General features: G+C 43.7%; 2 protein-coding genes across 2 annotated transcripts; both read left to right on the forward strand.

Annotated features, from left to right (window-relative positions):
• Positions 1-2985: 2985 nt before the first annotated feature.
• LOC131877957 (uncharacterized oxidoreductase YjmC-like) lies at positions 2986-4592 on the forward strand. The gene is made up of 5 exons (XM_059223815.1): positions 2986-3181; positions 3242-3418; positions 3491-3576; positions 3652-4249; positions 4319-4592. Exons 1-5 carry the CDS (start codon positions 3059-3061, stop codon positions 4532-4534), a joined length of 1200 nt encoding a protein of 399 aa, XP_059079798.1. The 5' UTR covers positions 2986-3058; the 3' UTR covers positions 4535-4592.
• A 7495-nt stretch (positions 4593-12087) lies between these two features.
• LOC131877958 (uncharacterized oxidoreductase YjmC-like) lies at positions 12088-13867 on the forward strand. The gene is made up of 5 exons (XM_059223816.1): positions 12088-12372; positions 12462-12638; positions 12712-12797; positions 12861-13458; positions 13526-13867. The coding sequence occupies exons 1-5, from the start codon at positions 12250-12252 to the stop codon at positions 13730-13732; spliced, it is 1191 nt and encodes a 396-aa protein (XP_059079799.1). The 5' UTR covers positions 12088-12249; the 3' UTR covers positions 13733-13867.
• The last annotated feature ends 232 nt before the right edge of the window (positions 13868-14099 follow it).

Below are 14099 nucleotides of genomic sequence, written 5' to 3' on the forward strand. Positions count from 1 at the left end.
AGTTAGCCCCACAAAGGAATGAAATCTAGAGTTGCCTAAAAGCCTCGACTTAAGCCGTGCAACCAAGTACAATACCTCTGCACCAATGACTTCATGTTTTGTCATAAATACAAAACACAAAAAGATGGAATGAAGTTCAGCTTCGTTTTCCTTGTTCATGACGCCTACAATAACTTATATCTTCAACTCCTGTCCAATGTTCATGCCATTTTTTGTTTGGGCTTCAAAATATTTTTCTCTGAGAGGCAAAATGTTGAATCAAGTATTATTGCCACCGGCACTAATGCTTATTAAATACTAATCTATTTAGGTGCTCATGTTCGTGTCATATTCCTTTTCCTGTTCTAGCACCTGCATGTTGGAGTTGGTCCACATTGATCCCTCAAAGCTCTACTTAAAATCACCATACTGCCATCTTCCCACCTCTCTCAAACTTGTTTTCTTGTTGTGGCCAATCTTTCTAATTAGTTTTGTCTTATCCTCACAACGATTTTGGTAGATGAGAAGGAGAGGGTGGTTGAAGTGTGCACAAAAAGAGGGTGGGAAGCAGGGAGGGGGAATGAAAACAGCCTTGAGCCTTGGAAGCAACACTAAAGCCCAAAGGCAATTACCAAGTCAAGAGGGTGTGGGTGGGTGGTTCTAATGACTCTCTTCCCAATCCTCCACAAATTGGTGTACCTACTCGTATGTACCCATCCTCTGTTGTTTCATTTTTGGCCAAATTGAGTCTGGTTTCCTTCCCTACGAAGGATAAGTAAACACACACTTACGCCTCTCTATTTGTCATGGAATCTTACCCACATGCAAATCAAGGCTGAAGTGTCCATATTTTTTCAAGATGCCTTGAGAATTTCTCCTCGGCTTCAAATTATCTAAAGTGTTCCTGCTGCCACGAATAGCGTGAGTGACTGAGTGAGTGAGTGTGTGTGTGTGGTTTCAGCATTGAGTGTGGGTGGAAATACGAGACAATGAAAGAAGAAGGATGGTGAACGATGGGATGCACGGAGGATTTTACTATCCAAATCTGGGATCGGACCACGAAAAGTATGGATCGGCCACTGAAATTGAGGCATCAGTTTGGGTTCTTGACCAAACCTGGGCCTTTTACAATTAACACATTTTCTAGCACGTAGGTCAAGGTACAGAAGCGATCAAGTTTCCACGGTGCCATTGCAATAATAAATATAGCTTGGAAATCCAACCGAAATTAGGGATGACGCGAGATGTTTTTTTGCATGAAAGATGGAGATGGCCAAACGGAAAAGTGGTCCCGCAATTGATGTTTACTTATTCGAGAACGTGCCCAAAATGAATGCATAAAAATACATGGGAGTCGCATCCTAGAACCTCCCATTCGAAAATCCGAATTCGGCTTTTAGGGCGGAAAATGGTTGATTTTCAATGTCACGTTCATCTTCGGAACCTACAGGCGATTAGCCTTAAGTATAGATCGTGTTGCATGTGTGTTGTGTTCTTAACGTTGGCAGATGTTTCCCCTCAGATGCTCCTCAAATGCCATGATGTGCTCAAATCCAATTGGTTCGAAGGACACAGATTCTCGACTTAGACCATGGACGGGAAATATGTCTGATAGTCGTTGGTTTTCGTTTGATTTTGGGAGAGTAAAGGAGAAACCAAATCAGAGATGATGCAAGTTGGAAACTTCCATCCAGCACATAATTTGACCACGCCGATCATTAACCAAGAGGGAGATGATTAGGCCTCGCAAATTACCACAAGATGAGTCCTAATGGTTATGATGGTAAATGCCAGAAGAGAATGCACATTCTCGGGATCTGTTTTCCCAAACCGTTAAAAGTCGATGCAATTCATCAACTTCACGTGAACCTGAGAGCAAGTTAGCAAAGGCCAAATTATAAAACATTAACACCTTCATCAAAACCCTGTGAAATGGTCTCAATTTGCTTAAATATAGAGTGTAGAAGCATTAACCGATACGGTGGATGATTTGGGAAATGAAAATCCTCAACAATTTTGAATCGGCGGAAACATACATGTGAACTTATTAGCTAGATCTCGCCATTGGAACAAGTTGTATTACTATTTAAAAAAAAATAACTGTATTCCTATTCCATCCCAATATAGCGCAATTAGAACGACCCCCAAAAAGAAACAAATTCATTTTTTTTTGTTTTTCTTGTAGCAATTGGTTATTAGAGAAATCTTCACACATATTGCGGAAACATTAGCATGATAGACAGTTAGCTTTCTCTAATTTGAACATATCCTACCACGATCATGTCTGCCTCATAATTTACCTCAATCTCAATCGAGTTTAGTTTTCTCGGAATAGTTCCTTTGATTACTGTAAGAGATCAGTAAATGTAAAAGGCCGATTGATTTAGGGCTCCAGTTTTCAAACGAGATTCGAACCTGTTTTGATAATGTTTCTTGGAAACATTACAAAAAACCAAGGGACCCTTTTGTCGCTCTTGCATTCATGACACCTTTTCAGGACTTTTTAGTTCTTTCTCTTAACATTTGCATTTCTTGCCGTTGGAGCGGTCAAGAGAAATATGAACAAACCTTTTGTGAAAGATAAAAAACCTTTCACTTACAAAAACGAAAGAATACAGCTAAAATTTTGTTGCATTTTACCAATTTCAAGTATGCCTTCTGACACAGAAATGCACCCGTTTTTTGTAGCATTTAGCATCTTCAGACCCAATTGAAAGTATGGGACTTGGTTTTTCGTGCTATGCTTTTACTGGCTGAATCTTTTGCTATGACATTATTTGCTTTCATAGATGAGCTGTTATGGGCTACCTTTTCAGTTTAAAAATTTCACTAACTATTTGTGAAGTTTTCCCATCTTTCTTTAAGGTCTAGAAATTAGCCTGACACGGACGCTCCCGCTTTCTCGAGCTTAAAACGCGTAAAACCTTCTTCACTTTTTCTGTAGAGGTTTTGTGTTTACCAATGAAACAGTATTGCGTTGAACGCTCAACCCATGCTCAACCTGACTTGTCGCCAGAAAAATATCAAAAACAGGTTGCATTACCACAACTCCAAAGTGTCTTAAGATCTACTGTGTATCATGTTCAAGCCAACATTCATGAGATCGATTCCCAGACTGTGCCCGACACTAACGAGAAGAGCATACTTCAATCAAGGAGATATCCATGAAAAGATAGCTGAGGATGATTTGTTCATTCATAAGGTGAGAGCTAACAAAATGCTTTTATCCATTAGTTTTACTCCCAAGCAAATTCCGTTGTAGGATGAGGCCGTGCGATTCATGCGATCTTGCATGGAGGTCAAAGGTTGTCCGCCTCAACATTCCGAAAGACTGGCTCTCAACCTCTTAGAGGCCGATTACCGAGGACACTTTTCCCACGGCCTCAATCGTTTGGCCATGTATGTGAAGGACATTGAATCGGGTAATTGCGATCCAGTTGTGAGTTACAGTTCTATACTGAGTTTTGGTGACAGGTAGTTAAATAAAAAAGGTATCATATTTCTTTAAAAGGCGACGCCAAGTGTGATCAAAGAAAGTGCTTCAACGGCATTAATTGACGGCAAAAATGGCTTAGGTGTGGTTGTGGGGGAATATAGGTAGGTGCAAATACATTTTACAATACTCAAAAATAAAAATTCGACAAACTCCTTTGCATCTTTCTTGTTCTCCAGTATGAAGCTGGCCATTCAAAAGGCGAAAGAGGCGGGGGTTGGTTGGGTGTGTGCCAGGAGTTCCAACCACTTTGGAATTTGTCAATGGTACACACAGATGGCCCTGGAGGATGGGTTCTTGGGCATATCATCCACAAATACATCCCCTTTGGTGACTCCAACCCGTGCCAAGACCCCTGTTTTTGGAACTAATCCCATTTCCATTGCGGTGCCCGGACTGAACGGGGACAGCTTCATTCTGGACATGTCAACGTCTTCGGTGGCTGTGGGCAAGATTGAGATTCAAATGCGCAAGAACCAACCTTTACCTTCAACGAGTTGGGCCTTGGGAACAGATGGAAAACCCACCACTGATCCTCACGAAGCCTTCTACAAGAGTTCGGGTCTGATGCCGTTGGGAGGGTCGGAGGTCAACTCGGGATATAAGGGATACGGTTTGGGAATGGCTGTTGATATTCTCTGTGGTCTAATGTCAGGGTCACAATACGCCCAAAATATTCGAAAATGGACCAACCATGATGTGGCTGCCGACTTAGGACAGTGCTTCATTGCTGTCAATCTGGAAGAATTCGCACCGGGTATCCCTGATCGAGTCCAAGTAAGCACGACTGACTTGGTTATGGTGAACAATATTTTTAGCAACTTATCCGTATTCACCCCTTTTTAGAGCCTCATGGACCAATTGAGGAGTATGGAATCAGTGGATACCAAAAACCCGGTTCAAGTCCCGGGAGATCCTGAGCGAGCAGCGATGGACACGGTTGACGATGAACAACAAGGGGCCATAAAATATACCCCAGACCATATCACTAGTTACCGAAAGCTAGCTCAAGATCTTGGCGTTGATCCGATGAGGCCCATTCAGAGAGATAACGTTGCTTGAAATCGGCGCGAATTTTCCCCGAACAAATAAACAGCATAAGTTGTGCTTTAAATGATAATTGGGGCTTGTGCACATGAGATTTCAAGTTCCAGAACGTCTTTTTCATTGTGTTGTGGTTCTGCATTGGAGAGCAACATTTTTTTGGCTGAAAGGTATTTGAAACAGAGGTTGGGAACCGTGATCCAACAAGGTTTTATTCAGTTAGGAATGTAACAATGAAATTTATGATTGCAATTCAAAAATTAACCACTTTCATTGCCTAAGTAGAGGCTCAACAAAAGATTTTTGACTAAATTCTCGGATCAATGTTGACAAACCAAAACGAATTTGTATCAGGCGTAGGGATAGAGAATAGCTATTTTTTTTATATTTTGAAAAAGAAAATACTTTTTCAGCTTTTTGGAAATAACACATCAGCCGGCTCAACGCACTATTTGTCATTATCTCTTCCATGCTCGGCAAAAGCAAAAGATCGTTGATTTTTCACAAATGGTCGATTTTAGTTGAGGCCAACAGGCAATTGTCCGAAAAAAATGAATTAGCAAAATAGGTGTGAAATGTTGCACAAGTAAAGAGTACACAAGTAAAGTTTGTGTCTAATTCATGAGCCATTAAGCAAATAAGTTTTGGTCTTTTATTTATAATGCCGTGTCAAAGAGGCTAACCACATTTACATACACTTTTGCTATCTTTTTTTACACATTTATATTCTCTAAATAAATCCGCAATATTACATAGTTGAATATTCAAAGCTAAACTGCAAACCGAGTGCCTTGCGAAGTTTCAGGCTAGTACACTTATGATAACATGTAAGTTATGTTAAGATTGGCATAATTAAAGCAAAAGACAGGTATTATTTTGTCTTGAGTTACAAGGGACTAGTGATGGGCATCAATGATTTAAAAGTGAATTGTATCCATTGTTAAATCATTCCTTCAAAATTAACATTTTTAATCCCATGGAACTTCTCCCAGCATTTTGGTGCAGCCACCAGAGCGAATAACGTTCTCGACTTGGTCTTTTCCAATGACCCTGATCTGATCCAGTGTGTCCTAGTAATCTGTCAGATCATCATGCTCTTGACATAGGGTCGACCATTACTCAAAAGCCGGCGTGGTCTGAAGTAAAACCGACCAAAAAGGTCGGTCTGGCCAAGTTCAAGTTCAAAGATGAGCATTGGCCGTTGATTATGGAAAGATTTGAAGAACTTGACCTGATTTCAATTCTGAAACAGGAATCGTCCATACATGCAGCCATTGATAAGTTAGTTTCAGTTTTTAAGGAAGTTTGCTCCAGTTCAGCAATCTCTGAATGTGTTCCGAAAAGTGATACAGGGACAAAAATTCCAAAATATAGGAAGACTTTCTTCAAAAAGAGTTGCAAACTAGCAAAAAGGCTGAAGAGCACTTCGAATCCAGCAATTGTGGGTAGTCTCTAAAAAAGTTGGACGTAGTTTAGGGTAAGATTAAGGTCTCCATCGAATACGACCAGTCACAAACTGAGAGTAAGGTGGTTCAGGAGGTCAGGTCGAATCTGAAGGCTTTTTTTCTCTTATGCAAACTCCAAGAGAAAAATGAAACACCCTGTTGGGCCTTTTGAGGTTGATGGGGAAGCCATTAGTAATGTAGAGGCTATGGCTAACATGCTTGGAGATCAGTTCTCCAGTATGTTTTCAACCCCACTGAGTTCAGAAGCAACAGCTCATTGCTCTGAAGATGATTCGGTTGAGATTGACAAGGTTAGTCAAGTTGAGCGTTTAGATGATCTTGCAGTCACAGATCAAGATGCTTTAGAGGCCATCAGGGACTTGAGGCTTTCGATTTCTCCTGGCCCTGATGGTGTGACATCTCAGTTTCTGATGAGATGCTCACTGGTTCTCGCTCCTGTTTTCTCGTACTTGATGCGTTGCATCTTGGATCAGGGCAAGTTTCCATTTTCACTAAAGTTAGCTCATGTTGTTCCAATTTTTAAAGGGGGAGATAAGTCACTCCCCAGTAATTATAGGCCGATTTCTCTCACTTCGAGAATTGCGAAGGTGTTGGAGAAGGTCATGAAGTCTAAACTTGTTGAATATCTTGAAGTCAATGAAGTCCTTCCTCCTAGCCAGCACGGGTTCCGAGCACATTTTGGCACGGTTACCCAACTGATTGAGCATTTAGAGCAAGTCATTGAGGGACTGAAAAAAATACGAGTCAGTACACGTTGTCTATTTTGATTTTGGCAAGGCTATTGATAAAGTTGAACATGGCTTTCTGTTGAATAGACTTCATGACATTGGGATCCAAGGCAAGGCTCTCAACTGAATAAGAAGTTTCATTCATGATGGGAAGGAAGTTGTTAAGGTTGAAGGGTCGCTTATTGACATGATGTTACCCAGGGCTCCATCTTGGGACCCCTCCTGTTTATGATATTCATTGCCCCGCTTCAAAAGCTTAGTATTACTTTCAGTCTCTCTTCCTTTGCTGACGATACAAAGTTAGTTTTGGTCGGGAATGGCCAAGATTCCACTAGCCTTGCAAAGGACCTAGAAAGAATCTACTCTTGGGTAACTGAAAGTAATATGGCCCTGAACGGAATGAAATTGCGGTCAATGACCTTCTTCGGGTCAACTCCTTTGCATACTCCATTCGAAGATAATGGAGGTAAAGATATTGAACAGGTCTCATCTATGAAAGACTTAGGTGTAGTCCTCCAAAACAATGGAAAGTTCGATGAGCATATCCAGTTGAAGGTGGTTAAGGCTGTTCAAATGTGTGGTTGGATATATCGCACGTTTAAGTCCAGAGACAGCATCACGATGCTAACTCTGTGCAAGTCGATTGTTCAACCACATCATGAATATGCTTCACCCAGTTGGGCTCCAATGTGTTCAGCAGGTTTGCAAAAGGTCGAGCAAGTCCTAAGGTGTTTTTCTTGGAACATCACAGGAATGAGAGAGAGAGCTATCCTATTGGGAGAGGTTAGAAAGGTTGGGACTGTACAGCGTTGTGAGAAGGAACGAAATGTATCTGATACTGCACGTCTTCATAAGCATTCATGGGCTTTGTCCCATCCCAAGATTTACGGTCATTTCTAGTGACCATAGAGGCTTAATGTGCGTATTGAGAGGACATTCAAGCCCTCAAGAATCAGGGCTAATTCGAACAATGAAGTCCAGTTCTCCTCTTTCTCGGGATCCTTCATTGTTTAATTTGCTTCCCTCTACTAATATTCGTCGGGAATACGCATAAATTGGTGATCCGGTTACATCTTCCAAGTCAGACTTGGACATATTTTTAGATAGCATTTCAGATCAACCCGACATTCAAGGAGTAGCTCGGTCTGCCAACGTTGGTGGACCAAATATCATATAAAGATTGAAAGGTAATAAGTAGAGGAATTATAACCTTTCATTTTAATAGTCATGGGCATTGCATTCCCTGCCAGCGAGGGGGGGTGAGCTACTAAAGGATCAGAGAACAATGGGAAAATGGAAACGATGTGTTGGGACTGGCAATCTCACGTGCGTACTCAATTACCCATATTCAGTCGAATGGTTGCAAAAACGTTGTCAACAGGGTGTCTAAAGGTTGTTTCCGGTTCCAAATTGATGCGTTATCGCTCATATCCCTTCTCGATTGCGAAAACTCTCAAAAATTATTATTGTGGCTGTTTTGAGAGTGCGGCAACCATAAACCCTCTTGATGCGTGAATAATTGATACTTCACCTCAGTCAATCATTATTGTGAATTAAATCTCTGGTTCATCGTCTTATTTTGCTAAAGAACATTGGTTGCCCCACCTTTTGCCGGACAATTCATGGAGTTTAGGGATCACGAAAGAAGGGAGATAAAGCATGGAACGATCATATAGACTGCCTCCAGCCATCTGATAGCTTGATCAATGACAGTGAAGAGGTAAATGTTACCCTGAGAGACGGGAAAGGGGCCTACCAAATCCACATGGAGGCTGCCAAAACGGCGGTCTGGCGGGGGACGGCGGGTCAAGGGCGCACGGGTATGTACCGCCACCTTGGCCTTCTGGCAAGGAAGACAGGTGCTGCACCACTCCTTGACATCCCTCTTGACAAGGGGCCAAACAAACCTCTGAGAGCCACGGCCCAAGAACACGGTCCGTGACCCGCGTGGGAGAGGCTGTGCACGGCGTCAAAGACGCTCTTCCTAAAGGCCGCAGGGACGAGGTGGCGGGGGCCGACGTCGCAAATGAACTCAGCTCCAAACATAGACATATACTCCAGCTTGAGACTGGGGAAAGCCAACTTGGACTCATTGATGGGCGGCTGTGCCACTGCCATGGCCGCGTAATCGACGGAGGGGACAAGGGTGGCCGCAACCCGCGGAGGAATTGTTAACCGGAGGAGTTGGGATGTGAGACGGCCTGGCTCGGCTCCTGGAGAGCAGGTGGACAGTGGACGGGAGAGGGCATCAGCAACCACATTGTTCACGCCTGAAATGTGACAAATGTTGGATGTGAACTCAGCAATGAAAGCAAAGTGGCAAGTCTGGCGAGGAATCTTTTCCGCCGAGCTCTGGAGTGCGAACGTGATGGGCTTGTAATCCCTGAGGACAGCAAACTTGCACCCCTCCATGTACGGCCTGAACGTCATTATTGAGGTGTAAATGGCCATCAACTCTCAATCAAAGGCTGAGTACTTGACCTCAGCTGGCAAGAACCTTTTTGAGAAAAACGCCAGGGGGCACCACTGGCCGTCCTTGCCCGTTTGGGCGTACTCCGCACCAACTACAAGGTCGGATGCGTCGACGTGGATCGCAGTCTCAGCGTCCAGGTCCGGAAACTGGAGGAGGTAGCGTCTGCAATCGCGTTCCTGACGGCATTGACATAGCGAGGAAGTCGGGGGTCTGGTCGACCTTGAAGTCCTTCTTCACCCCGGTTGTGCCGTGGAGTGGACCCAGGTGTCGAGCAAGACGAGGAAGGAAGCAGTAATAAAAGTTAACCATCAACCTCTGAACCTCCTTCTTGGTCATAGGGGGTCGTGAAATCTCTTATGGCGGCCACCTTGGCGTCAAGCGGGCATACCCCCCAGCGTTAGAGATGTTGAAGCCAAGTTAGTCGACGTTGGACCTGCCAAATTTGCATTTCTTGCGGTTCACCGCGATGCCTGCTTGAGGCAGATGAGTCAGAACCTCACAAAGATCCCTCTCATGCTCAAACGAGACTGCGTTGACATGGTACATGTGCTAGCCAAGCAGGAACTCCTTGAGCTCCTCCTGATCACCATAGTGCTGGTCCTCCTCTGCAATGGACTCGGTGGGTAAGGATGGCTGGGCAGCGTTGACGCCCCGTCCCCACCCCGTTGGCACTTGCTCCAAGACAGCATCTGCCTCCTTGCAGAGTTCGTCATTGGATATCTTGGTGAAAGTGGTGGTGGCGAGTTTCCCCTTAACCTGCATCGGCATGTTCTGCATGACAAACGCCCCCAGCATCTTACCGCCACTGCGGCAGGCCTTGCACTTGTGCTGCGCGCAGGCAGTGTCCCCGCAATCGTCCTCTTGGATCAACCCTCTGAAGTGGCGTAGGAACCCGGTGGCACTCCTCTCGCCAAACCCGCTGATGGAGAACAAGATCTCTTCTCTCCTTGTCTCTGTCATCTCCATGATAGCGGACTTCAGGGTCTCGTAGGCGTCAGTGGCGGGCGGATTCTCTATCAGGTGGGCAACCTCCTAGATGACCTTTGCGTCCAGGGCGTGCACGGTCCTTTGGAACTTGGTCTTGTCCTGGGTAATCCTTGGGTTGTTGAACACAAATACCATCTCGAGCTTCTGGAACTACATACCTGGGAGGTGAAACCAGAGAGCGGGCAGCTTGACCTCTGCGATGTTGACCGCCAGGTTCACGCCGGTTGGCGCACTCGCAGCGCCCCATGGGGGGACGTGACGATGACGGGGTTGCTCTTAGCCTCCATCTTTGTTTCAAGAGTAATCTGCCAGTGAGAGGATCCCCTCCGGCGTGGTGATCAACTTGAGGTCAATGGAGCCGGTCCTGGAGGCCTTGGTGAAGCTGGCAAGGCGTGGAGGGGGTGCTTGAATTGTGTTCGATCACATCGGGGTCACCAGTTTAGGGAACACGAAATAAGGGAGATAAACTTTGGAACGATCATCTATTTCGGCCCTAGAAAAAGAATCGTAAATAAACAACGTAAAAATGACGAAGGCAGATAGAGATGACTTTAGTCTTCATATCGAGCCTTTGACAGATGAAAACAAAGGCGAAAGACTCGACTCAATTGCTGGAATTGGCAAAGATGGACATGAATTAAAAGAGCGGTCGCTACAGGACTGTCTTTGAGGGAAAAATTGATTCGGTGCAATGTCCACTTTTTTTTATAAATGGACTCACAGACACTCTAACAACAAAAGCAACCGGTTTTCGGGTCCTTTCTATGAGTGTTTGCCCAGCAGCCACTTCACAGGACAAGATTTAACTAAGTATTTTGAATATGCTTGATTTGACAGGAATCAGAGGGCCAAGTAACTGCCTTTTTTTCTTTATAAATTAGATTTACAGATAATGTGGATAAATGCGTATACCTCAATTAGTTTGGTTTTTACTCAATACGTGATTTAGAAATACCGTTTTGAGAGTTTCAACAATTGAGTTGAAAAATGTGTTATTTTGCACCATTTTGGATCAGGCAAAACTTTTGTGTGGGGCACCCACCCTGTAGCGTCATAATGAGGGCTTCGAATTCCAAAAAGAATAGGATTTCATTTTTTCCCCGTGCTGGGGGAAAAAGAGATCTTCAATATGTTTCCAAAGATTTTTAATTGATCGCCACGAACGACCATGTAGACTTTTCCACACTTCAGGGACAGATTTGACGATCAATTGATGAACTGGTTCCAAGCCTTCTGCTCCAGCCAGTGTATTGGGTTCAACGCAATTAATACCCAGACTCACAATAACATCGTGCAGATCAAGTCTTTGGAACACTTTATCCAACAACCCTACCTTCTTCAACAAATATTCACTAAGGAAAGAAGAATCGACCAACGCATGCGTTATGCGAGAGAACTTTCATCTGACTCCGAACGAACGAACGGCTATCCGCATGGACTACTAATGGGAATAAATCAAGGAAAAGCTAATTTCAAAAACAAATAGGAAAGCAAAGGTGAAGAAAGAGTTACAGCTCTAGGACTGTTTTGTGACCAACGTATGGGTTGGGCGAGCAATTACAAGTCATATTTGTGAAACTAGATGTCAAATATTGTCAGAACAGATTAATCAGATCTACAAATCCTAAAATTTTGATGGTTCAAATATTATATGAATATGGATTTAACAAGAATTGGAAAATTTCCCACATGACGTGTTGGAGATTGAATTCCCAGTAGAGGTAACAAAGCCCGCAAAAATAGTTGTTAACCCTGCTGTTGGCAATTAATTGTTACCCCAGAAGGAGCTAGGCGTCAGCTTATCTGGCTCAAACTGAATGATCTATTGTTGATACTGAAGAGAGACGTAAGAGATAATTACAATGAGCCAAAATCAACAGTAATAAGACATGTATGAATGCCACATCAAAGAACTTACCCTATCATTTTGAAGATTATTTGTTCAATTTATCCTGCCGTAGATAATACGGATTCTAGTTATCTTTATTTAACTTATTGACGAAAGTCGATTGACGAGGCAGCACATTGGGTCGATTGATTCGCGTGTCTTGAAGTTTCATAATTGCATTGACCACCATCATGATGTCTCTGAAATTGAGTCGGGCTCTCCAAAATCTAACAAGAGGATTGGCCAAGCGATCGTATTATAGTCGAGGAGGACCGGAAGTCAAAGTCTCCGATGAGGAACTATTCATTCATAAGGTAGAGAGATTCCCTTAAGGGGGTGAGAGGTTAATATGAAATGTAAATCAAATTTGACAAATTATTTGCCATGTGAATTGTCGACTTAGGACGAGGTAGTGCGGTTCATGCGTTCTTGCATGGAGGTTAAAGGCTGTCCTCCACACCATTCCGAAAGATTGGCCTTGAATCTAGTGGAAGCTGACTATCGCGGCCATTTCTCCCATGGGCTCAATCGCTTGGCCATGTACATCCGAGACATTCAATCTGGAAATTGTTTTCCCTCAGTAAGCGCACACATATCTACCTATACAAAGGATCTGAGTTAAGCTCATTGCACAAGTTCATTATTAACACTAGGCTACTCCGGAAATTGTCAAAGAAAGTGTTTCGACTGCATTAGTGGATGGTAGAAATGGCTTAGGTGTGGTTGTGGGAGAGTTCAGGTGGGAATTCCAAACTATTTTCATTCAAGCTCTGGAGAACTAACTTGAATTCAAATGATTTAGTATGAAATTGGCTATCGAGAAAGCAAAAATGGCCGGCGTGGGTTGGGTGTCTGCCCGAGGCTCAAATCACTTCGGCATTTGCCAATGGTACACGACTATGGCCCTAAACGAGGGCATGCTTGGGATTTCGTGCACAAACACGTCGCCGTTGGTCACCCCAACCCGGGGGAAAGTGCCAGTATTTGGATCGAACCCGTTTTCCGTGGCCTTGCCCGGACTCAACGGGGACAACTTCATGTTAGACATGTCCACATCCTCGGTGGCTGGTGGGAAGATTGAGATCCAATATCGGCGAGGGGAGCCCTTACCTTCAACGAGCTGGGTCCTTGGAGCGGACGGGCTCCCAACCACTGATGCTTACGAAGCTATATACAAGGGTTCAGGGTTGATGCCCTTGGGCGGGTCCGAAATTAACTCCGGCTATAAGGGATACGCTTTGGGCATGGTGGTTGAGATTCTTTGCGGCATGCTTTCCGGCTCGCAATACGGCCCCAAGATCAGGAAGTGGACCGACCACAATGTGCCAGCTAATTTGGGTCAATGCTTCATAGCAGTCAATTTGGACGAATTTGCTCCTGGCGTCACCGAACGAGTACAGGTATCTTATTTACTCTAAAAATGAAGGCTGTCTCCAGATATTAATTCAGTTTTCCTCTTTATGCTAGAATCTGATGGACCATTTACGACAAATGACTCCTGTGGATCCCAAGAAGCCAGTTTTAGTTCCTGGTGACCCTGAACGTGCAGCTGTGGCATTAGTGGACGGGGAACAACAAGGGGGCATAATTTATACGCCAGATCACATTATTAGTTACCGCAAGCTGGCACAGGAGCTGGGCGTGGAGCCGATGAAAGCCTTTCGAAAAAAATGATCGACACATGTGGTTTTACGCTATCACATTTCTTCCTATTTCGCAAAATATTGTGTTCCATTTTGTTCAAGATTGTGAGTTACATTTTGTTTCAGATTCTGAATGAATATAAGCTTGCCTTTTATTAAACCAAAATAGTAGAGAAGATATTCTTGTAAAATTTTGACTGATAATGTTGTAAAAAGCAAGCAATGCCTCAAAGCTAATTAAACTCGACCTTTAACGGTTCTGTCGTAGAATTTACTTTTTGTAGCCTTATGATATCTGCTAATGCTTTCCTCATCAATGTTACATTTGCGGAGCTGTTACTTCTTGTTCATAATGTATACACTGTAGGACAAAAAGGATTCTGTAGGATGACCTCTGT

Source organism: Tigriopus californicus, chromosome 3 (genome assembly GCF_007210705.1).
Source record: "Tigriopus californicus strain San Diego chromosome 3, Tcal_SD_v2.1, whole genome shotgun sequence".
Classification (NCBI taxonomy): Eukaryota; Metazoa; Arthropoda; class Copepoda; order Harpacticoida; family Harpacticidae; genus Tigriopus; species Tigriopus californicus.

What these genes read in the sequence shown, in the direction of transcription:
- LOC131877957 (XM_059223815.1), top strand. Translation starts at nt 3,059, where the DNA reads ATGTTCAAGCCAACATTCATGAGATCGATTCCCAGACTGTGCCCGACA. An exon ending in ATGATTTGTTCATTCATAAG is followed by an intron (nt 3,182 to 3,241) that starts GTGAGAGCTAAC and finishes ATTCCGTTGTAG; the next exon opens with GATGAGGCCGTGCGATTCAT. An exon ending in GTATCCCTGATCGAGTCCAA is followed by an intron (nt 4,250 to 4,318) that starts GTAAGCACGACT and finishes ACCCCTTTTTAG; the next exon opens with AGCCTCATGGACCAATTGAG.
- LOC131877958 (XM_059223816.1), top strand. Translation starts at nt 12,250, where the DNA reads ATGATGTCTCTGAAATTGAGTCGGGCTCTCCAAAATCTAACAAGAGGA. An exon ending in CTGGAAATTGTTTTCCCTCA is followed by an intron (nt 12,639 to 12,711) that starts GTAAGCGCACAC and finishes TATTAACACTAG; the next exon opens with GCTACTCCGGAAATTGTCAA. An exon ending in GCGTCACCGAACGAGTACAG is followed by an intron (nt 13,459 to 13,525) that starts GTATCTTATTTA and finishes TCTTTATGCTAG; the next exon opens with AATCTGATGGACCATTTACG.